This window comes from Cylas formicarius, unplaced genomic scaffold (genome assembly GCF_029955315.1).
Source record: "Cylas formicarius isolate icCylForm1 unplaced genomic scaffold, icCylForm1.1 PGA_scaffold_7__23_contigs__length_41026272, whole genome shotgun sequence".
In the NCBI taxonomy this organism is placed as follows: Eukaryota; Metazoa; Arthropoda; class Insecta; order Coleoptera; family Brentidae; genus Cylas; species Cylas formicarius.
In genome coordinates, this window is record NW_026844352.1 from 16649607 (window position 1) to 16673674 (window position 24068).

A 24068-nucleotide genomic window follows, 5' to 3' on the forward strand; every position below is an offset into this window, starting at 1 on the left:
TTACAGTTAATAGAACTTTTGTAGATCAGAAGATGCATCCATCTAATGTACCAAAGTTCAGCCCCTGAATGTTGATGGTTATGCTTTTTGTGAAATATTGTTGGTCCAGTAATAAAACGTTAATTGAAGCTATGTTTTGATCTTAAAAATGAAGAAAATAATGATTTGCTCGAAACCTGCTGAAGATAGATGTAGGGGCGTATTATTCAAAAACAATCATAAGCTGATCGGAAAATGCAATAATATAGATGATTTCCAATTCAAATTTTTAATATTGATGCTACTTTTCGTAGAAGTATTCACGTCACAGCGTTTTAAATCAATAGAGCATCGACGCTTATGAAACTAACCAAATTTTCAGAACAATCTAAAATTCTGTAAACGTTGAATTCCTCATAAAATATTTTTTGTAACGAATGAACGTGATATATGTGATGTGCTTCGCACGTGTGTGGATCACATTATAAGACGCTCCTATTATTTTGACTATGTCAAGGGCTGTTGCCAGTTAATAATTCTGTACCTATTTCGCTTTTATAGCTAGTATATGTGGGCATGCATTGTTCTAAATTTTGAAGTTTTTTGTCTCGGAATTAGCCGCTAATCTTAGAAAGTCTAAATCAGCGTGTTGTGCGCAGTTTGTCGTAGTTTGTTGTAGATCTGTGACTTCAATAAACTTGTCGTCTACTTGACATCATGGCTGGTGCTACTGGAAGTAGAAGTTCTAGCAAATTGTAGGACGAGAATATGGACAGGATTGTGCAAACTTTATCTCGCACCTCGCAACAAAAATCGATTTGAAGTTTGCCGCTCTTGATACCAAATTGTCCGAACTGTCCGTAACTCTTTAGACTGCGTTAATCAAACTCTTCTCCAGAATTGTGAGAATATTGTTAAGCTGCAAGAGAGGCTTGACAATTTGGAGCAGTATAGTAGGCGCAGCGTACTGCGTTTTAATGGTTTAAAAGTTAAACCGAACGAGAATTTGCTGACTAATATAACTTGTTTTATAAAGGATACTCTGAAAATCTCTTATTCTTTCTGTGAGATAGATTCTGTGTTTAGACTTAAGGGAAAGATAAGTCCCAAAAACCACCCAGAGTGCTGGTTACTTTGCTACCTAATATTAAAAAGAACGAAGTTTTTCATGATAGAAAAGCTTTAAAAGGTCCAGGTATCTCCGTTTACGCATATCTGTCCCCACAAAGCTATAAACTATTCACAGCGACTAAAGCTAAATACAGATATAGACAGGTCTGGTCTCTCAACCGTAAAGTATTTTATTTCAACGAGGTGAAGCAGAAGATCCAGATGCCGCTTCAAAATATTGCCTGAGCATCCCCACGTATTTATTACTCCGTTAGTGCTAACCTATTTGCATTTAGTATAGACCTGGAGAAAAACTTATCGCTTTATTTTATTTTTTATCTGTATGCTTATGGTTTATTTCATACAAATTCGATTATATCTGAGTTACCTTCATAAATCCTACTTTTCTCTGGAATTTGTTTAATGAGATTATAAACTGGTAATGTTACATCTGTCTTGCTATATTGACTTATTTCTAATGTTGTATTATTTTTATTTAGTTGTTTAGTTGTCTAGTATACGCTAGTGTTTTGCTCATTTAAATGTAAGATCTCTTTGTTCTATCTTTTTTCCCAATTTATTTTGTATTCTGGACTTGAATTTGTGGGTTTCAACTCTCGTACCTAATAACGGTCGCAACATTGATGGTTATAGAATTGTGGGACGTTATCGTAGTGGAGGGGTTTAAAACAAATATTGTTTTCTATTAAGATCGAAGGGAAAACGTTGTTTCAAGGAACAGTTTATGGACGTCCAACTTTTAACAGACTTGATTCTAAAACTTAACTTAAAAACTAATACTCCCGCTTATTTTTGATTTTCAAATACTCTCAACAACTTCAGCATGCATCTCGAAGTTACAGGGCCCACCCGGGTTACTGGCAACTCTAGTTTGCTTCTTGATGTACTGGTCACCTCTAATTTATCCATACGTGACAATATTGATACAGATCACCAAAGTGTTTCTTGCAATCTTAAGCTGCAGGAAGACCGTTATTCAACCCTTTTTCCTTTTAAAGATTTTTCAGCCCGTTGTGCATTTCCATCATAATTTAATAAAACTGTAGTCTGCGGTCTGCGGTAGTAATGCAAAGCTGTTCATCAGTTGAAGGTACTTTAGAAGATGCACGATTTGGATTATCTTGAAATCTTGAAAGCTGCAAAAGAGCCTCTCCCTAGTGGAAAGTCAATTCTAAAAATCTATATAGAATAACCTTATGTACAGGTTCCCTGCTCCCTTCACTCAGAAAGTACGAATCATGGTCGTGAAAGTTGCATAGTTTTATGTAGATTTTTTATTTTATATCATGCGTTTGTTTGTTGAACTCCGACTAGAATCCTGCAGACGTTTCGCCAAGACCTCACTTGGCATATTCAATGCTCGCGTTCCGAAAACACTTCGAACACTGGAATACACACATACACATTTCGGATATTTGGCCGCGATTTTGTCGAAATTCTCCCAAAAAGTATACGTTATTCAAAATATCATCAAAATCAGAATTTTGTGTTTGAGTCATGTCTTTATTTTCTACCCAATCCAACCCGACGTTTGAAAAGGTTTTCGAGATTTTAAATCTCGTTATGATTTAAAAATAATTAAAGAGTTTGATCTTAACGCGACGAGCTGTTAATATTTGTCGCATTTACTGTGCAACAATTCGCATATAATTTAATTAATAAACAAGACGTGCTTTCGACTGCCGAAAAAACTCTCACTCGGACTAGTCCGAAAGTTTCACCGTAGAGATTTTTTAAATCAATCTCTGGCCGCAGGATTAGAGTGATTCCGATTATTGATCGCATACGTCATATTCCGTTTACATTTGAAACATTTGCACGTATTGATTATTATTGAATCTAACAACTCAGTGAAAACCGCATTTCAAAGTTTTTATCCTAGCCTAAAATATGGACAAAAGAATTTATAACCCTAAAGAGGAATAATTTTGGTTGGTTATTAAAATAAAAGTTCATTGTTTGTCTTAATTTATACTACTTTGTTTTTACAATACCACATTCATTTTTACTGCATGGTGAGATTCTTATCTATTATCAAATATTGATTATTATCACAGTAATTTTATAAAAAATTAGGTTTAGTCATGATTATTGTAAAGTTTATTATTAATTAACGTTTTAAGTATTAAGTATGTTGTAGTAAGTAAATAAAAACATTTTCTTCCCGCCACATAGGCCGCCATTAGGTTTGGAAATTTGACAAATCGTCTTAGTCCTTTGGCTGTTTTGAAGAATTTACGTAATGACATCCGAAACTTGCAGCGTAGTATTGTTGGACTGCCATTATTAATGTTGATCAAATAATAAGCTGTGTATCTCCATTTCCTGGAGTGCGCTTTTCTAGAGCTATTTTCAGAGTAAAGAACTTGTTTGCCTTTAATATTAAATTTCTAAGAATCCTAAAATATATTCTTTTTATTTGTGGAATAACTACTTAGCCTTAGGAATCATGTTTTTGAGCCTTTTTTATGGATATCAGAAATGTAGGGGTTTTTCATCCTCCAAGGTCGGGGGAGAATTGTAACCACCTAATATCCGCAGCGTATTTATGTTAGGACTTGAAATTTTTTCGAATGTAAGCTTGCAGATATCACGATTCAACCACCATACTTGGAGGGACGCCCAGTTTTTGTTTCACTGTGAGTATTTTATTTCCTAACAACAACTCGATACTGCTTTGTAGTGAAAACAAGCTTTCCCCAATACCCTTGGAAATGCACCCGATGCAGGTAAAGCATATCTTCTATCGAGATTGTCATAAAAATAATTTTTTGCCGTCAGATGTTATTAGAAGAGTTCACTTTTATTGTAGGCTGTGAAATTTGACAAATCGGAAAAGTATTTGACAAAACGCTGTGTCTGTTTTTATTGCTTTAAAAATGTGTTTTTCGCCCGGATATATATGTGGCTGCAACAAGATGGATATCCAGCATGATTTTCTCATTTTTTAGAACAGACTTATCGAAAGCATTGGATAGGAAAGGACAGTTTTTTTCGGCGGATAAATTCTCTTCCATCAAATTTGTTATGTTTTGTCGTCATCAATAATTAGTTTCAATAATGTTCGAAAGAAAATTATTCATTTTCCATTATGTTAGTAACGCCATCTGGTGGCTGGCTACTCAATCGCAATCATCTCACTTATAGCACATTTTAGAGCCTAGGAAAGGCCCTTATAATGACTCCAACTTTATAAAAATCCATTAACCCATATTATCTCAAGCATAAAAAAACACTTTTTTGCTCTGAAATTATTTATTTTGTTGCACTTAAGAACACATTACATGTGTCAAAAAAAAAACTCAAAACATACAATAAAATACTGGTGCGTAAACGAACCACTGTGAAAAAACATTAAATAATGTTTTGGGGCACATAAGATGTAACATATAATTTACACATAAATTTACAAAAGAAAGTTCAAATTCGATAGAAAACAACTAAAAGTAGATTGTTTTCCAAATAGAACCTGATTTGTTACAAAAAAACGCATAATATTTTATGGTGCGTGAGCGCACCACTGGTAACATCCGGTTTCATTTTTGGTGATATTTTATAAAGCATGAAGTATGTAAATGCACATTACACTTATTACAAACGTAAATTGCGTGGCTGTGGCAGATTCTACATCTCCTTCGTGCTTTAAAAGCATGAACAATAATGAGGTGACCTTGATTATCATATCGCACTTCATCTATGGCAGGTGCAAGATTTCTTTGAGTAATTGTTTTATCAGTTTTTAAAAGTCGCAAAGCAATGTAAGATTTAAAATGAAATCAATCACTTCGTAATCAAAAAAATATTTAAAGCGGAGTTTTTCCAAAAATCCTATTTTTTAGTTACTAACATGACCTAAATTCATCGGATATAGGTGTGTGACTATAATCAATCTGACCTTTCTTCCATTTGATATTAGAAGCAAGCCTGTCATTTGCAGAAAGCGTACGTCTTCTTTTGAATTCCAGGGTTTCATCATCTGATGAGTCCCATTCAGGTTCAGTAGTTGATAAATTACATGACTGTTGAAGGACAGCTGCAACATTCGATGTATGTAACTCGAGTTTGGGGAACCAGCTGATACAGCTGGTTCCAAATAATACTTACGACTTTCATTGTTATTGTCCTCATCCATCACGATCTCCTCCATAGCCACCTCTAAGTTCTTTTGAGGCAAATAACTCGGAAATGCCTTATTTTACAAACTGTAACATTCACACGCTAATTGTTGGATGTTTATTCTACATGTGCTGACTTTTCTAGACTTGCAATAACAAAGTTTTGTTTCACAGATAAAACCAGTGGTGCATTCGCGCACCAATAAATATTTTCAAAAAATAAAGCATAATCAGTATAGTAGTAGCAGTTTTCTGCGATGTAATCTACATGCTATAGACTTAACAAAAATGGCAATACAAATCCAAGATATTTTTTTTACTATTTTGAATTTACTTGAAAATGTGATACAAATTTATGTACCGCTTTTGTTAACTTTTGAGGTCGTATATAAGATCTTTTCTTTACACATAAATTAGCGATTTCTACGGTTTTATGGCCTTTAGTAGTGTTAAAAATAAAATTTCTAAATGGATGTGCAAAAATATTTCCTGGATGTGACAAAAAAAATCATAAAATAGGTGGTGCATTAACGCACCACTGGGACAAAATGGGTTAACCTCAAAATAATTTCCAGAATTTTTTCTGGGCCGATTTATTTAATAATTTTTTTTTCTAAATTTTTAGGAACATCTATTTCCCCAATAGCGTCACAAATTGCAGTGAAATTTGGAATACAAAAGAATTCTCTAATTCTTGACTGAAAATGACATGACAGCTTGGCATAGTTTCGGTTTATTTTCTTTATAGAGCCATGTGAGACATATGACAAGGTCCTTTTAATCCTTGTTCAAATATTTATTTTGAAAACATTCGATTCATTAATTTTTCAATAACAAGCGCATTGATTTGATTCTAGGTAAAGTTATGTGTCTTTTTAAACAACACCCTATATATAGATGTATACGGCAGTACGCTGATGTTAAAATATCATTATTATTACTTAATTAATATACACTACCTATTCTTAATACGTCGTCTATTTTATAGGGCGAAAAACGTATGTATGTTTGCACCAGTCCAACTCTGTCGACGGCAATTATATTAGGTGGCGCAATATAGTTGCGCGATCGTCCTTCATGTATTTCCCCACTGATTATTATGCCAGATATAAAGCAAAATTGCGACGATATTCCTAGAAAAATAGTGCGGGAAATACCAGATAAAAACATCTAAAAAAGCTATTACAAATATTAGTTAGTTCGTCTCTGCTACACCAGAAATCAATGCTTGTGAGTAAAAATGCGCCGAATTTGGTTAAATGTTACTTTCCGCTGTTTTTGATGACTTTTTATCTATAGTTTTACGATGAAAGTGATTTACTCGTTAATCTAAGGTTTGGCGGATTCGTTAGGAATAATTTGCACTTGGCTTCATTTTGTTCATACTCGCTTGTATTTCAAAGTCGTTTAATACACACAATTGGACACCTGGCGCGAAAAATATTATTGCAATTTGGAGCATCTTTTAGATTTATGTTTTAAAAAAATGTTCGTTTGGTAGTTGTGCCCTTATAGATTCATTAAAGTAAAACCTTACGGGTCTCCAAGATAAACATAATTAATTGTATTCTACTTAACACACATACATATATTGGCAACTTACCGACAAATCGGCTTTATAGATACATGGCCGTTTCCAACATTTAATTGACCTGTAGTATCATAGGGAGTACTTCTTTTGTTAGATTCAAGCCACATTATAAGAATGTCCTCTAAGTTGTGAATTCTGCCAGTAGACCCAATTAAAAATGCACGTTTGTACTAGTTCAATTTCAAATATTACAAATGCAAATGTATGTCGGAATAATACAGTGAAGGGCTCAATACGGAATAAATCCATCCATCTATCATAATCTTTCCTTGCTAATTTTTTTAAGTAAACAGTAAATATGCAGAGTGGATCACAAAGTAGATGTCGACACCAAGTTCCTTTTTTACATGAAACCCATGTTTTTATAATATATAATTCTGTGTCAAATTTCACGCATAATTCATAAAGCATACCTCCCTTACTTTTTATGAGCGAAAGAATGAAAAACAGAAGTTTATTTTTGAAATGAACAGGTGAGTACCTAGTAAAGTGTTTAAATTATCACGACTACATTTCTGTCAGTAAAGAAAGTGAATATGGCGCATCTAAATGAAACGCAGAGAAATGAAATTTTCGTTTTTATTGGATATGGAGAGAAAGTGAGAAGTCAAAAAGAAGTTTTTTTAAATACAAAATATCCAGAAAGACCCATTATGAGATCCACAGTGAGTAAAATTGAGAGAAAATTTATAGAAACAGTCCGTAAAGTCGGCAAAAATCGGAATTATATCCACGAACAATCGCAGTTGAGGCTATTAAATATATTGGTACCTTAAAAAATGTAATAAAAACTTTACGCATAGCACGTTGCCTTAATATTCTGAAGGTATTTGTTTAGTAAAAATGTAATTGTCAATTATCAACCTGTCATTTGATAAAGACACGGTGTTGTCGAAACAATTGTCATGTCATAATATATATTTTCGTGAAAATCTGAACTTTCAGTTCTTATTTATTCTGTAATTTGTAGTAATCGGCGCACATACGTGTTTGGGCAACCTACATTTCAAATGGATATAATTGAGACTATAAAAGTTCATCTACTACCATGTCGTCCAAAGGATTGTAAGATTAAATATTTTATTAGCAGTTGAGGATAATCCCCATCGCGCATCTTCTGAAGTAGCTTCAAATAATGATGTTACCCAATAAACAGCTTTGCGTGTATTAAAAGAAGAAAAGCATCATGATTACATTAGGTACTACAGGACCCGAACGAAGATGATCCCGACTCTGCAGACTACAGTTTCGTGAACTATGACGCAACTTAAATCCTTTTATTCATAATCAGTGATGAAGCCACATTTTCATTAAATGCTACGATAAATAAACAATGGATGAGAGAAAACCACAAAAAATAAATGTTTGGACAGGGATTTTGAATATTAAATTTACTGGACCTTATTTTTTCCATAAAAATTCTTCAAATTTACTAAATTCCTACTTTCGTAGTTTCTTTAACAAATCTAAATCAGGCTGATATGCTAGAAGAGAGAAATGGATTTAATTCCGCTCCTCCGAATATTTAAATAGAGTATTTCCCGGACAGTAAATTGCCAGTAGGAGATTGAATTCAACATACATACGTATTTTGCCTTATAAATTAGACTGCAAGATCTACAGATATTACTCCACTGGATGTTATCACCTAGGGATATTTAAAATCAACGGTGTATAAAGAAAAACAAAAAAAAAATATTTAAGGTGTATAATTAGATACGAAATAAGGCAAATTAGTGAAAATATTCCGAGTAATGTTTTGCGTGGGTTTAGAAACCGGCTAGAATATTATAAAGAGGTTAATGATAGGTAGTTTCAAAACCTAATACAATAATTTCTTTGACATGCCCTGTCTGTTTCCATACATTTTCTCTTAATTTTACTCACTGTGGGTGGCTGTGATGGGTTTTTTCTGGTGATTTTGCGTTGCAAATAACAATCTTCTTGGGTTCTCGTGTTGTCTCCATATAAAAAAGTATCAATTACCTAGGTTTTATTCATCAAATTTTTTTTTTCTTTTTCTCATAAAAAGTAAGAGATACAGGGTATGCTTACATAAGCTGCTGGTGAAATTTAACACAGAATTGAAAAATTAGTGTTCCATTTAAAAAAGGTACATCTACTTTTGGACCCACCATGTTCACTGCAAAAATAAAAAAGAAAACAATGTGTAGGATGTGTGCAAGCATCTTGAAATCTAATACCTGATTTTTAAATCAATTTGTTAAATATTTTAGCCGTTCGCTGCAGCAAGTGTCCAAGTAAGAGAAACGTGGAATGGTATTATGAAAACGAATGTCCTTAAAAATTTGGAAAAAAAAAAGAAATCAACAAAAAAAAATCCAAATTTTTTTTTGAGGCTCTCAATTGTCCACCAGAGGGCGTAATTGCCATCTTTAATTTTAAAATTCGTTTTCCGCAAAATATTCTTATATTAATGATTCTTTTTTGTGAGATGCTTTTTCACTTTACGATAATACAAACTTCCTGTGTACATACCAATGCAGTAATTTAAAAGTAAAAGTAAATCCAAACAACTTTTGTTTTTAACATTTCTTGATTTTTTTACCTATTTAGATGTAAAAAATTGGTTGTGATTTTAGAGATTGCCACGAAACTTAAGATGACGGTGCCGAACAAAAAATACCATTGGCCAAACAAAAAACCATCTTGGTCGGAACCGGGAGTTTCTTTGGTGCAGGAGTTTGAATTCAACCCTCCTTTCCAAACCAGGCTGAATGAAGTTATCGAGAATAGCTCAAAGTTTCCGTTAGAATTTCCCATCAGCTCCGTCCGATGTGAAACTTTGATTAAGACGGTACCGGTACAAATTCTGCAAAGGAACATCAACTCCACGTATCCGATACTACACGAACATTCTTTACGACTGTATGGAGATTTTCTTCAACACAAACGAAAGTTTGGATCAAATATAGAGCGGGAGTTTTACAAGAACTGTACGTTGAAAATGCTGGTCGATCGTTTGCTGACAAAGAGGGCTGCAGTATTTGTCGATGAGTCTGATTCCTACATGTTATTAGACGGAACCAAGGGAGCTGGAAATTGGGAAACTATAGGTTTGTATGCTAAACGAATGGATATACATAACATTGTCCGTTCCTTAAAAGCATTGGTAAAAATTGAAATAAATAGATAGAGTCCGATTACTTAGTAAAGAGTACGTTGACGTCTTTATTTGTTGCACGTTAATAAGACAAACTAATTGTGCGATGTTTGTTGTTTTTTTTTTATTTTACACGCATATAAATAATGCATGAAAACACTAGGGTACTAAAAAAGGTCTGTTTTTAAAGAAGTTAAATACTTATTACAACTGATTTTGGAGGCAAATTAGGCAATAACTGTTTCCCCACTAATGTAATAAAATTTTCATTGTTTATGTCATCGTGACAATCACCCGATTTAGTTCCTAAAAGTAGATTAAACATTATATTTTCATTTAAAATAATATTTTTTAAGTACAATTTCAACTCAGTAGCTTTATAAAGAAGCACCTTTTATTTAAAGTAAAACAGCTACAAAGTATGTAACTATTTTTTAATCACTCTTGATACCTATTCACTTTTTTGTGCTTCAAATTTTAATCTGTTTTTAAAGAAAACGTATACCAGCGTGTCCCAATTACATTAGCAACCTTAATGCGAGTAAGGGTTATAATAAATTCGTAAAATAAAGGCTTTACAGATATAACCCATTACCTGTTTTCAAAAATGCCTATGAAAAATGATCAAATTGGTTCCGTAAGAAAACAATAATCAAATTAATAAATTCATTAGTCATTATATATATATATATATATATATATATATATATATATATATATATATATATATATATATATATATATATATATATATATATATATATATATATATATATATATATATATATATATATATATATATATAAATATATATGGGGCGTCCGGAGCGAAGCACCACTTATAAACATTGCTCCAAATAGATTCACCATATACCGTTGTCAACATTTTAACTGTATTCATTTTTTACACAAAATGTTGTCGGTGAGCAGAGACTGACCATCGAGAAAATGCTTTCCAAATAGAGGCCGCTTTAAATTCGCGCCGCTTAATCGCTCAGTCCTCTGATCCCAATGACTTCTTAACTCTCGAGCCTCTAAACTCAAAAAAATCATACCCAGATGGCAACTTCTTGAGAGTGATACTGCACCACCTTTGAAATGGTGGCTCGGTAGAGTATTAAAATGGCATCCTGGAACAGATGGTGGCACACGTGTTGCCACTGTAAAAACGGCAAGCGGTAATTACAAGGGACCGATAGGCCTTTGCCGCTGGAAAATTAAAATATTTAACCTACTAAAATTAGTTCAGTAAATCCTTATTAGAATTTTATTTATTTTTCCGGAGATTATATAACAATTGTAGCATTTCCATTTTTTTGTTCTCTTTTTTTTTGGGTAGAAGTTTAATTCTTATTTCTTATTTTTATTCTCATATTTAATTATATTTCATATCTCCACTTGGAATAAGTACGTGTGTTTTTGCGGCCAATATGTTTGCGTACACACGACAAAGTAAAAGAAATTATTGTTATCTCTATTTAAAACTCACAACTGTTATCCTACGTGCAGGGTACCATACCGCGATTGGGCGAAAATTTTGAGTATTACCTGGTATCGACTAAATTTTCGAACGCTCCTTTTCGACACCTTGCGAAGAACATTAAATCTTATACACCCAGCCGTCCTTGAACATTTCCTAGAGCTAGACAGAGTGCACACAATTTTGATTGAAGATTATTTTTTCTCAAATGGAAAACCCTGTAATTTTTCATTTTAGTAAGTTCGAAATTCAATTCTGAGTCAAAAAAACTGTCCTACACCTGCTTTAGGCAATTTTTTAAATATAAACGTTTTTGCCCGTACTGTGCAGAGAATAACTGTTTTGATTGAAATTAGTATGATAGCCTAGTAAACCTATTACATTTCACAGTCTGACATTTTTGATAAAAAATATGAAATACTCCAGAAACTACTCTTTTAAGACAATAAAAGTTTTTTTAAATTTTGCCAGTTTGTTGTGCCTATTCTTATATATATAGGGTGATTCAAAAAGAATGGTGACAAACGCCTTGGAAATTTGTAATCATAAATGACTTCCAACACTTGTACTACGTTTTGTTGCGTCTTTTAAAGGAACCCGGTCTGAAAAACCTCCTTTGGTGTTGGAAAATTGCCTTTCTTACGACGAAATGAAGTTGTCCGCGCTCCTATCGGTATCTTCCTTCACTTGCTTCATAAACAACGGGAATCGGGACAATGAGGGAGAGCCTGCGAATCACAACGTAGAAAACGACGGAATCATAATTGGACTAATAGGAGCCAGGTTCGAGAAGTACGGAGTAATGGAATACCAAGACATCATCGTCAACGCCAAGCAGAATACCCAAGCAAACGGATACGGAAAATGTTTCGTACCCACCATGAGAGGTAGTGATAGTAAAATTGATTTAACTTACAATGTTTAACATACTTGTTTCGAGTTAGGATTATTTATGAATTTCTACGAACATGACTGTCTCGCGTTTGATGAAATGGAAGACCTGCTCACAGACAAAGCTGTGTTTAAGGAGATTAGACATGGCGTCTATTTCAACAAGATGGTCTACGGAAGACGACTTGCTTTATCTATCGACACCCTGCTAATCGAAGCTAGTGCCAGGGCAAAAGCCGAGAACAAAATGGCGTACATCCACGTGGTGGGATTCGGACTCGGCGTTTGGAGAACGACTCCTTATCAGGATTTTCTGTTTATGGAAATATTTGTTAGACGAGTGGGGTGAGTGTTCTATTTAGACTTTAGTCGCCAAATTTTAAGAAAAGTGTGGAGATACAAAATAGCAAATCCCGCTCAATTTCGGTGCCGATTATAGCCATAGATCGTTAAATCCTCACATTATTTTTATTTCTATTATTATTATTTTCAGTTTAAATATAAGCGCGTTAAGCACCATTTCATCCGCTTCCCTGCCACAACAAAAAAATATATTTGGCTTAGTTCAGTCGCTGTAACCAAAACTAATACTCAATGAGCCCAAGTCAAACATGTTGTGACTAACTAGAGGTAAAAGGGTTATATTTTTTCAAAATAACATTGATTCCTGTATGGACTCTAGCACAATTGTTAACCAAATAATACAAATAATAATAAATATTTTACTTCGAAAAACAATGTACAATCATTCACACGAAATGCTAATTTGGTCTTAAATATTGGCAAAAAAGAGGATGAAAAGATGCTAGTTCATCCCGCTGGTTAAAAGATAACAAAGGAAAAATATACACCGTATGTTATAAATACATTTATATAGTTATAGTTGGAGGTACAATTTAAAATTATTTTAAAGTGTGCAGGGTGGCTCAAAAAGGCGTGATGAATAAAATATACATTTTTTTAAAATGAAACATCCTATTTTTAAAATTTTGTTTTGCATTCCTTTTAAAATTGATATCATCATTATTCGAAGATGATGTAGAAGATATATGTAACGGAATTTGAATTAGATGCTACAGTGTACTCAAAATAAACAATTATATTTAGATCATTTAAAATTGAAAAATCTTAATTTTCTAAAATGGCACACCATGAGTATTATTCTTTTTTCTGAAAGTCCTTACAAAAACTTACATTAAGTAATTCATATACCATCTTTGAATACTTTGCGATTTATTAGCCAATAGGGCTCAGTCAAGATTTTTGTGCCTTAGATAAAACAACAAACTATGATTAGCATTTGGTGAAAATACCGGCCATATTGAAATAAACACCTATTACTACACACGAACTTATTTTTAATTATTATTATGGCGCAATAAATGTTGAACAGTATGCCCTTCTACTTGGATACACATGTTTAGTGTTTTTCGTATATTTTTCGGACGACCCTTAGCATAAACTGTTCTATTTTCCATATCTTCTGTTGTTGTAGGGGGACTAACATAAATACGATTTTTAACATATACATGCACAGAAATAGAGAGGTGTTCACTCACATGATTGAGGGAAGACTGTAATACGGAAGAGTTCCATTTTGTTGACACATCTTGAAAAAGAAGTTTACCATTTGTTCAACATCACGCTCTAGAAGTTCTTGGTGTGGTTCCATATAGAATGGATGGTATTTGTTTTTTCTAGTAGTGAAGTAGTGCAACTGCAGATTTTGATGTATCGCATAAAATAGCTACTTGACGGGGATTATTTTGAACTTGGAGTAAAATTTCCATTTCGTTTTGCTGGTAGCATTTCAGTATAGTACTTTCCGTTTTTCATATTCAATACTACTACTAACATCAAACTGTTCCATTAAACATTGAAGAGATTATCTAGTTGGTATACGTCTATTGGGGTAGTTCGCCTTATAAAGTTGTTCTGTTAACAAATTATCTTTTTCCGTAATTCAGTTTCAGGAAAATCCATACTTCTTTTTTAATTCACTGACACCACAATAAATTTTATATATTTATTTACTCAGGCAGGTATAAGTGGCAGGTAAAAATGGTCAGTTAATGTTTAGCAATAGTCTTAGACAGAAGAAGGAGTAAATATTCGAAACGTTAAAATAAATCGCAAAGTATTTGAAATAGGTATATGACACACTTAATAAAAGTAGTAAACTGTGTAAAGCTGAGGCCTCAAAAATCAGAATTTCCCTGGCAACCTTCGAAACCCAATTTGAAGACAAATATACAGTATGGCAGAGAACAGAACAAACTTTTTTATCTTGGTGAAACCTGGACTAATGAAGCTTATGTAGTATCCAAAACTGATGTAAATAATATTAGTATTTTATTTTTTCAAATTATTAATAATTTTATAGACTAATTTAGATTCCTCAATTTTAAGCACACTAGAAATTGGCCAAACTTTCTTTCAATAATGTAACTCATAGAGATTTATTCTGGTTGATTTGTAATTTATTGCAGAGTTTGCCACAGTTCCCTCATTGCAATAATATTTACAAATCTTCTGGATTACTGCTGCTTCGGTTGTTGATAAATCAAAGTTGCTGACGTCCAATTGGGGCAGAGCTAAAAGAGAGATGAACATTGTCGAAATAATAGGAGTGAAGAGCAGATATTTTAATTTTGCCTTGAGCTAGTTTTAGGGCCTGTAAACAAGAGAGTTGTTAACGGACAATGATAACTACTATTAATTTATAATTCAATGATAAAACGCGTGACAGGGTTTATAGAGTTTAAATGGCTAAAAAAATCTTGGAGAGGTTCTTGACGACTAGGCCAAATAACAAAACGTAGAGTTTCCATAATTTTAAATGTAGAGCCAAGGTGCCGTACGCTTTCTGTTTAACAGTTTGATGATGAAGAACCCATCGCTGTTTCTGAAGTGAACGGAATTAATTACGAAACTATCAGTGTTTCCTGTAAAGGGTTTTAATATAGGATTTTGCTGGAGAATAAGTTGGAGACCCAATGACGCTAATAATAGGTCTAGAATTGTAGTACGTAGAAACGAGAAATTTGAGACTCGTGCAGGATGACAGTTGACAGAAGAAACTTTAATAGCAAATTTAAGGTTGCGTTCCCTAGATGACGTAGGATCATTTTTAAGTTGACGATAGAAATATCTTGTTTTTTTTTTCTAAAAGTGAATTGTCTCCGTGACTACCGTTGCCTTCCTAAAATCTGCGTTTACAATTACTGTGTCTGAATTAGAATTTAGAGATTTTAGAGCTATGCGTTCAGGCTTTAGACAAATAGATTTAAGAATTTGTTTCACAAATTTGGTCTGTTGAATACAAGGTTTGCTAAAAAGTATAATTGTTGCTCGTGGGAAAGGTATGTTTGAGAATATCTTTAAAAAACATTAAAATTACTAAGTCTCATTTTGTTTACAAAAAAATGTAATTGGAAACCTGTTTAATCGCGTCCCTATTTATTTCTATATTACTCTTTTCAGGTGGCTTAGAAATCAATTGAGAAGCATCAGCGATATATGCTTTTCATACATGAACTGCTCCACTTCTTATAAGGACAAAATCCAAAACAGCGTGCCAGTAAATTTTGCTCCGCTTCAAAAGATAAAGATACACAAACTTAACAGAGAACCCCACGAGAAACTTAGGGGAGAACACGAAGGTAAAAAAAAGAGAATAACGAAAACTGCATGAACTTCTTTCAAACAAGTTGAAATAAGTAATTTGTTTCTACCGTTTTGAGTTTTGAAGCAGGCAATTTGCCTTAGGTAAGCTTTTGGTGGTTTCGTATGCTTGGGATGGTAACAGCTTGCCAGGAAACGAATTTTGGATGGGACAACTGAATACGAGTGGAGATCCTGCAGCAGCAAGTTCCACCCAAATCGCGGAATTGCACAACGCACACATCAATCCTCAAGTCTGCGCAGACAATTTAAGAATTGCTACTATTAAAGGCATCGTGTCGTTTAGGGAATATCAACAATTACTAAAATCGTAACTTTTTGTTTACCTTTATACAGGGTGCGCATTGTTCATATTTTCAGGATATGCATAAAAGGATACGGCGATGCTAAAATTTTTTTTTCTTAAGGGCGAGATATTTTGAATTTCTACATTTTCGAAATCTTCTTTAAAAAAGTGTGTGTTTGGTCAAGATTTAGATTTAATTTAGATTGATTTAGATTTAATTTTGATATCGCTAAGTTCATTTTCCATCAAGTTGGTCATACCAGCGTTTCTCGCGTGAAGTGTTCTATTTTCTGTCGCAGAAACCAAGAAAAAGTCGAAGAAATGAATTCAAATAAATATCCGGAAAAACGTCATCCGAGTAGGGCTATGTTTAGTCGTTTGAAAGACAGGCTTGTCAGCTACGGCAGTTTGCTAAGGTAAAAAGGAACAAACTTCTACATGAAAATAAAGAAAATTGGGTCTTACCAAGCGTGGTTGAGGCAGGTCGTATTGAAGAGGCGGCAGGCGTTGCTCGGTCAACAGTGAATACTATTTTAAAGCGCCATGGATATCCTTATCGCAAACGGCTTTGTCAGGGACTTCAGGATGGCGATACTGTTAAGCGAATGATATTGTGCCACTGGTTTATTCAGAAACATAATGAAATCCTAAATTTTTTCTTTAAAGTCCTTTGATCTAATCGGTGCCGATTTCTCAATTTACTCTTTAATCGTGAGAAAACTGTATTTTGGGCAGATGCAAATTCATTGCTGGGAGTTAGACATCGAGTGATTTAACGCTGGGTTTGGTATTTTGGGTACCCACAAAATTGGACCATGTTTTCTCTACAATAATTTAAACAATGTTTAAACCTTATACAAAAAAACGTAACAGAAAATCTTATGAACCTTTCGCTAGCGGCTCTGCAATAAAGGCGTTTAAACAAGACGGCGCACTGCCACACAATGCACAGACCGTGATACACTTTTCAAATGCAGAATTTCCCAACAAATGAATAGGCCATCCGGGACCACTCAGATGGCCTGTGAGATCCCTAGATATAACACCCGTTGAATACTTTCTATGGAGTCACCTCAAAAATTAAGTACACATTAGGTCCTATAGAAACGTGGGAGAATTAGGAGAACGTGTTAAAGAAACTCTTAACAGTATTATTCCGCAAAAGACAGTCCTCTGAAACAATGTTGAGAAGAGGTATGTGCAACAAAACGGCAGATTATTTGATTATTGTAAAATTCTGTGTATTTTCTTTGGTTCTTCGGTATTTTATTTTTGTTTGTTACGTTAAAAAAGTAAATAATTTTTAAAGGTACGTATGAAAATTTTACTGACTTCATTTCATAAACACTGTTGGGGTCCACTCATGTTTTGAAATTGAATAGCAATATCAAAGCTTATTATCCTGAAATAATATTTTTCTTATCGTTCTGCATTTATCTTGATCAAACTTAAATGTGTTACACATGATTGAAAACCATTTTTAAAGAAAATGTTAAAGATGCAGAAATTCAATATTTTTGAAATTTTTTTGTATATATTTTATATATATATATATATATATATATATATATATATATATATATATATATATATATATATATATATATATATATATATATATATATATATATATATATATATATATATATATATATATATATATATATATATATATGAGTGTTCGAAGTGTTTTCGGAGCGCGAGCATTGAAGATGCCAAGTGATATTTTGGCGAAACGTCTGCAGGATTCCAGTCGGATGCAAGATTTGCAGGATTCCAGTCGGAGTTCAACGAGCGAACGGATGATATCGCGGAATATAGTGTCATCATATATATATATATATATATATATATATATATATATATATATATATATATATATATATATATATATATATATATATATATATATATATATATATATATATATATATATATATATACCGATACCCCAATTAACTAAAATTTGTTGTTCAACTAGCCGGTCACGACTACCGTTTTGTATATATATATATATATATATATATATATATATATATATATATATATATATATATATATATAGTCCTAAAATCAGGAATATTAGCTATTTGTTTGCAAGTGCCGAAATCAATTTTATGGCCTGTCTGATGTTGGTGATGAAGCAAAGCAGATGTTGTTTGTTTGTTTATTATGGCTAAACGATGTTCCTCGAGCCTGGCTGAAATCCTTCTGTTGGTCTGTCCCACATACGTCAGGCTGCACGATCCGCATGCTACACTGTATACTCCTTGGTTTTCCAGAGTAATTTTTTGTTTTGGGTTTCTTAGTATTGCTCCGATGGTATGGACAGGTTTGTATGCCGTTGATATGTCGTGTTTCCGTAATATTCGGCCGATTTTGTCAGTAACCCCCTTGATGTATGGCAGGACAGCGATCGATCTTCGTTGGGTCTCGTCCTGCACACTCTGCTGCGGGTGTTGTTGTTTACTGATTGCCTTGCTGATGGTGCGCCTTTGGTATCCGTTTTGTCGAAGACAGGTACTAATTTTCTTCAGTTCTTTGTCTCTGTTCCTCTCGTTTGTGAGCCTGAAGGACCGAGCAATTAATGTATTTGCCACTGCCTGTATCTGTGATGGGTGGTGATGAGATTTAGCGTTCAGATGTCTATTAGTGTGCTGGAAAAACATCTGGCCAGTGCACTTCAGCCTATAGTGGAAAAGGCAGATTCCTATGTTAAAAACTCAGAACATTTCACTCAGATTTTAGGTTCTCTCAGGATGGACAATCAATCAATACGTGAGAATATCATACACCTTTACGGGAAGGAGACCTTTACAGCCACCAAGTGTTATGAAAAACTAAGACAAAGGAGGGTTATTTCGCTGTGCAACTTGAATTTTCTTAAAAGCTGCCGCAACCAGACCTTGCTGCCAACATTTACAAGGTTGTCTTATCACACACGCACCAGAAAGACACAAGCTATCCTGGACAAAGCTAGCAAGGCCCTACTCCAAGACCAGATCAGGCGGACCCGGTACGAAATTAGTGAGACTGAGCTACAACTTTTCAGACTCCACCTGAAACTGAGCAACAAGATCCATCAGTTGCTGTGGGACCGCATAGAATTACTAACATCATGGCGCACTGAGAAAGACAAGGACATCACGTCAAAAAAACTGTGGAAGAAATTAGAAATCCTTCAGATCAATTCCAAAAAATCAGGACAAGTGTCAAATACAAACCGAAGCAGTACAGTTCATAATATTTCAGCATACCATCTTTCCGATACAGAAGTCAGCGTTCTGAATAAGGGATTTAACTATGCAATAGCTCCAAAAAGGGTACCCGTCGAAGAGATCGTTTCCAACGTCGAAGCAAGTCTTTCCACCATAGACGAACAAGATGCGGAGTTAATTAGGCAAGATGTCGCCAGAGTCTTAAGACAGTCAAAACCACCGCAACCAAACTTAAGCAGAGAAGAAATGCAAGCCTTAAGGAATCTAAACAACAACGAAAACATTCTAATAATGCCAGCAGACAAAGGAAATGCCACTGTCGTCATGAATACGTCGGATTATAATGCAAAATTGGAGGATATTTTGAACGACCCAATATACAAACTAGTCACCAGAGATCCCACGACATATTTGGAAAAAACAACTAAGTCCAAAATTCTCGATTCATCAATAAATGAGGATACAAAGAAGAAACTTATTCCGAGGGAAAAATCGAGTCGTTGCCCAAAATTCTACGGGCTCCCAAAGATCCATAAGGACGGGGTTCCCCTGCGTCCAATCGTAAGCGCCTTTAACTCACCATTATGCAAGCTGGAAAAACATCTGGCCAGTGCACTTCAGCCTATAGTGGAAAAGGCAGATTCCTATGTTAAAAACTCAGAACATTTCACTCAGATTTTAGGTTCTCTCAGGATGGACAAGGACGACATTATGGCAAGTTTCTATGTCAAATCCCTCTACCCGAGTATTCCAGTAGAAGAGGCACTCTTGCTTATAGAAGAAAACGAAGATCTTCCGCCATATATAATGGATCTGTCAAGACATTGCCTGAAAAACTTTACTTTATGTACAACGGGAAAATTTACCGACAAATAGATGGAGCAGCAATGGGATCATCTCTCTCACCTGTGATTGCCAACCTCTTCATGATTTACTTCGAAAAGAAAGCAATAGAGAAGGCAAATCTGAAGCCAAAACTATCTACAAGATACGTTGATGATGTATTTGTTGTATGGCCTTTTGGCAAGGAGGAGCTTTTGAAATTCCTAGATTATCTGAATTCCATTCACCCAAGGATTCAATTTACAATAGAACTTGAAGAGGATAACAGTCTGCCCTTTCTAGATGTGCACATCAGAAGGACCGAAGATGGACACTTGGAACACACTGTCTATAGAAAACCAACACACACTAATAGATATCTGAACGCTAAATCTCATCACCACCCATCACAGATACAGGCAGTGGCAAATACATTAATTGCTCGGTCCTTCAGGCTCACAAACGAGAGGAACAGAGATAAAGAACTGAAGAAAATTAGTACCTGTCTTCGACAAAACGGATACCAAAGGCGCACCATCAGCAAGGCAATCAGTAAACAACAACACCCGCAGCAGAGTGTGCAGGACGAGACCCAACGAAGATCGATCGCTGTCCTGCCATACATCAAGGGGGTTACTGACAAAATCGGCCGAATATTACGGAAACACGACATATCAACGGCATACAAACCTGTCCATACCATCGGAGCAATACTAAGAAACCCAAAACAAAAAATTACTCTGGAAAACCAAGGAGTCTACAGTGTAGCATGCGGATCGTGCAGCCTGACGTATGTGGGACAGACCAACAGAAGGATTTCAGCCAGGCTCGAGGAACATCGTTTAGCCATAAGAAACAAACAAACAACATCTGCTTTGTTTCAGCACCAACATCAGACAGGCCATAAAATTGATTTCGGCATTTGCAAACAAATACCTAATATTCCTGATTTTAGGACTAGGATTATACGAGAGGCCATCGAAATAGAAAAGTCCGGACACCTCAATACGAGAGACGACGCTCTGCATTTATCCAACACGTGGAGAACGATAATCAAACAGCAGAGCGATGCGCAGCAGCCAACGGGGACATCGCAACTACGATCGGGCGAAATTAACAACGCGACAATTCAGGGGGCGGAGCCACCTCCCCCCACGCACAAGCAGCACCGTTACCATCTCCGGCGCAGAGTATAAATACCGCATGCACCGCCGAGAACCCCCCAGTGTTCGAAGTGTTTTCGGAGCGCGAGCATTGAAGATGCCAAGTGAGATTTTGGCGGAACGTCTGCAGGATTCCAGTCGGAGTTCAACGAGCGAACGGATGATATCCCGGAATATAGTGTCATCACATTTTTCCATCCGTGAATCAATACGTGAGAATATATATATATATATATATATATATATATATATATATATATATATATATATATATATATATATATATATATATATATATTATCGTCAAGCTTGTGCATTTCTGAATTTAAGTTAATGGCATAGTTAAATAAATTCGAAAATGCACAAGTTTGATGATAATTTTAATATTTTACATAATCAATCAAAAAGCAAAAACTAAATTTGTTTGAAACTATGGAACTTAGCAAAATGAGATATTCGAATCTATTACTTAATGACTCCATTGTTAAATTTAAATTTGTAACTCTACAACGGTAATTAAAAATCTATTACTATGCTTACATTTAATGCGAGAATATTGTCAGATTTTGTATTTGATAAAGACACGGTGTTCCCGAAACAGCTGTCATAAATCATTCAATAGCTGTGAAAAACTGAACATTTTTTGTTATAATTTGCTTGTGTTAAAGCCACCTCAGTCCAAATTTCACGTTATTACAGTAACGTTTTTCTATATACAAAATAATTTAATTAATTTCAGATCCAACATTCCTTCTCCACCAGCACCATCTTCAACTTTATTATTTTTAAATACAGACATACATTTTTTATAGCAGATTCCAAAAGAGTTTCTTATTTCTTGTGTTTCAGAAGCAATATTTTTAAAATAAAAATCTTTTTTTTTGGATACTTTCAGATCGTAACCAATCATATATGGAAAGTGCTACTAGAAACGAAATATTAGGAATTTTAAATTAATAAAAATTAAAACAATTTTAAAATATCAATAATAGACAAAGTTTTTCCAGAATCTCGACTTCACTAACAAGTAGAAGCATGTTTTTTTTTTGTTTGGACAAAATATGCTTCTTGAGAATCTTGGTAGATATAGACGAAAAAATTAAAGGACGAAGTTTTACCCAGAATGCGACCAGACGGAATATCAATGGTCGCTAAAGGTGCTATTTGTACTTTTCGAAACAGGTACTACAAGAGTTAAAATGAGGGAATTGGCAAGACTATTGTAAGAAATTAAGAATATAAAACCATCAATAAAAAATTTGCTTGAATCGCTCAAGTCCGAAAATTTTAATATTTTGATACAAGCTACAAAAAATGTAGCACAATATAACGAAGAAGATGATGAAATTGATGATACAAAAGAAAATAATCTTATCCAACCTAGAACTAGTATCAATTTTTTAGGTCAAACCATAGAAAGTAATCCATCCGAGGCTGTTGGTAGTTCTAGCCGGCTACCACTACCACACAAAAAAGGATCTTAGTGCCATGGACTGCAGAACAAAAAAAGAAAGTCATTCATTTCTTTTCCAAACATATAAAGAAATGTCAACTTCTCGAATAGTTTGAATGTTTAGCACTGAAAGAAAAATATCCAGGACTGTTCGACAATAAAGACTGGCCAAAAATCAAAGCCTTCGTTCAAAATGAATATATAAAGAAAAGGAGTTTAAAGTAAAACTGCAACCTTTTTGTTTTCACATGCTTTTATAGATGGATAGATCACTAACAAAAGAAGTGTAAATTTTATTTTGTTTTGTCTCTAGTTTTAGTTTTTTTTTAATAAATAATATTTTTGTGGAGCAGTACTGGTTTTAATAGTTAATGTGTGTGTGTGTGTGTTATGTGTGAAATCATAAGAATAAATATAATAACCAGAATAGATCAAGAGCTAATGACAGAAAAAATGGAATATTTTTTTCTATTCTATACACATATACCTTCAAGATATAGAAAAATGTAATTAAAAATCTTTATGTGTACACCAAAATTTTTCTTCGAGTGATAAATTTTCGGACATCCTCTGAATTCCACTTGATTCCCACGGAATGCCACATAATTCCTTTATAATTCTTTTTCTTTAAGCATTCACATTAAAATAATAAGGAACAAAGATATGGTACATGGTACATAAATTAAAAAAATCAATTAGTACAATTACAATATAGTGCATAAATTGTTGAATTTGCCATCTAAGGTGGTCCGTAATTAATGCGCAAAAAGCAATCAAAAGCGGTATTTTACTTGTGTGTGTGTGGTTTAATTATTGTAATATATAATAAATGTAATTAATAATAAATTTAGATGTTTTAAATATATATGGAATTTTGTTTCCATCCTGTACCTGTCGCGTTTTTTGGGTCGGATGTTCCGTGCTCCGTGAGGACGATCCTAAGTACGCGACCGGTACGACAGAGCGTTCTTTCGGCTTTCCAAACTGGACCTGTTCCGAAACGCAATTTACTATTAGTTTTTTCTCCCTTTTTCAATCGTCAATGAAGAAATGAACACATTCACATTAATATTAGCGTTGGCTTGCATAAATTAAAGTAAAATATATTTTACCGCTATTTTAAAACGGAATA

At 34.1% G+C, this 24068-nt stretch overlaps 2 protein-coding genes across 3 annotated transcripts; both read left to right on the forward strand.

Annotated features, from left to right (window-relative positions):
• Window positions 1–6317: 6317 nt before the first annotated feature.
• LOC132705416 (uncharacterized) lies at window positions 6318–17807 on the forward strand. Its single transcript, XM_060675993.1, has 6 exons — window positions 6318–6455; window positions 9420–9893; window positions 12013–12306; window positions 12364–12655; window positions 15794–15972; window positions 16079–17807. The coding sequence occupies exons 2-6, from the start codon at window positions 9440–9442 to the stop codon at window positions 16306–16308; spliced, it is 1449 nt and encodes a 482-aa protein (XP_060531976.1). The 5' UTR covers window positions 6318–6455; window positions 9420–9439; the 3' UTR covers window positions 16309–17807.
• Window positions 17808–18470: 663 nt separating this feature from the next.
• LOC132705430 (uncharacterized) lies at window positions 18471–23723 on the forward strand. 2 transcript variants are annotated; one of them, XM_060676015.1, is made up of 2 exons: window positions 18471–21695; window positions 22888–23723. In XM_060676015.1, exon 1 carries the CDS (start codon window positions 18905–18907, stop codon window positions 20372–20374), a length of 1470 nt encoding a protein of 489 aa, XP_060531998.1. In that variant the 5' UTR covers window positions 18471–18904; the 3' UTR covers window positions 20375–21695; window positions 22888–23723. The 2 variants fall into 2 exon arrangements, 1 of the variants encoding a protein (XP_060531998.1); XR_009619429.1 differs by lacking the exon at window positions 18471–21695 and adding an exon at window positions 21786–22665.
• Window positions 23724–24068: the final 345 nt, after the last annotated feature.